This window comes from Myotis davidii, unplaced genomic scaffold (assembly GCF_000327345.1).
Source record: "Myotis davidii unplaced genomic scaffold, ASM32734v1 scaffold551, whole genome shotgun sequence".
NCBI lineage: Eukaryota > Metazoa > Chordata > Mammalia > Chiroptera > Vespertilionidae > Myotis > Myotis davidii.
In genome coordinates this window covers 313031-314467 of record NW_006283788.1, presented here as the reverse complement: position 1 = coordinate 314467, position 1437 = coordinate 313031, and the positions used below count along the sequence as shown (strand labels likewise).

The 1437-nt window shown below is 68.1% G+C and overlaps 1 protein-coding gene across 1 annotated transcript in view; it reads right to left on the bottom strand.

Annotated features, from left to right (window-relative positions):
- The window catches only part of TICAM1 (toll like receptor adaptor molecule 1), a 2298-nt gene that overhangs the window by 414 nt on the left and 447 nt on the right, over positions 1-1437 (bottom strand). The window contains exon 2 of the mRNA XM_006754106.2: positions 8-1431. Coding sequence (XP_006754169.1) covers positions 8-1431 — 1424 coding nt within the window. The remainder of the gene's footprint in view (positions 1-7; positions 1432-1437) is intronic.

Below are 1437 nucleotides of genomic sequence, written 5' to 3'. Positions count from 1 at the left end.
GCTCCCGCAGGGCCCGGGCGTCCTGCTCCTTCCTCCAGTTGGCCTTGCGAGCCCGCAGCTTGTGAGGCCTGAAGGTGTTGGCTACCTTTCTGGCAAAGATCTGCGAGCGCTCCTCCAGCCACACCAGCCCGGCGAGCAGGCTGGCCGTGTCGGGGCTGAGCTGGGCCCGGGAGCTCTCCAGGGGCAGGAAAGGGACCACGCAGTCCTGCCACCCTGGCCGCGTGAGGCTGCTCATCAGCGACTGGCTCAGCTGGTGCTGGCTCAGGCAGCAGTCGAAGTTGGCCGTGAGCAGCAGGACGGTGAAGGCCGAGTGGTCTATGGCGTCCTGCAGGCAGCGCAGGCTGCTGCGCCCAGGCACCTGGAAATCCTCGCAGAAGGTGGCTCCGTCGGGCACACCCAGGGCCTCGAACTTCTCCCGGACACGCAGGGCGATGTGCTCATCCGCCTTGGCGTGCAGGACCACGAAGTTAAAGAACTGCTGCTCTGACGGCTCGAACTCTGGAGAAGGGGGACACGGGCTCGAGGAGGAGGAGGAGGAGGCCGGGTGAGCTGAGCGAGGAGCCGATGGGGAAGGATTGGGAGGGGACGTCTCGGGGGCCGAGGAGGTGGGTGGGCACAGCTGGGCTGCGGGGGAAGTAGGATCTTCCACGGGAACTTGTAGTGGCACCTGGTCCTTGGCGAGGCAGGTGTTTCTGCAGGGCGAGGGGAGAGACGTGGGGGATGGTGTCACTTCCGTACATTCCACTGGGTAGTGGGTGCTGGTGCCTGGAGCCTCAGAGGCGTTGGACGGGCCAGCTGGGCTCGCATCTAAGGCCGCCTCAGGCAGCCCGGAGGCTGGGCTATCGGAGGGCACCAGGGTGTTAGCAATCTCCTCCGATGTGGGCCAGCTCATCTCCTCGGGCTCCTGGGGGCCTGCGGGGACAGGCTGGGGCTCCGGGGGCTCATCACACAGCCTGCTGGGACCACGAGGGCTGTGGTGCTGGCCAAGGAGGGCCATGGTGGGCGACTGGCTAATTTCCAAGTTGCTGGCCAGGGAAGCCGGGCTGCCGGTGGACCGGAGGGAGCAGCCTCTGCTCCAGCCCAAGGGGTCCTCGATGGGCTGAGGGTGGCTGCGCTCCGCAGAGGGCGAGGCGGAGGATGGCGGGAGGCAGCCCAGGGCAGAGTGGAGCGGCTGGAAGTTCCCCGGGTCCCCCACGATGTCCCACCCGCACCGGTTCCGGGCCTCCTCCTGGAGCTCCCTGAGCCGGGGGTCATCCCTGGAGCTGAAAACGTGGAGGGCTGCCCGGTAGGCAACGTCCCGCATGGGGGCCGGGCACAGCTTCTCTTCGGCGAGCAGGTGGTACAGCTGGGCCACGGTCCAGGATATGTCGGGGGGCTCCTCCGTGGCCTCAGCACTGCTGCCCATGCCGGCCCACTGGCGGGCCAGCAGCCCGGCCC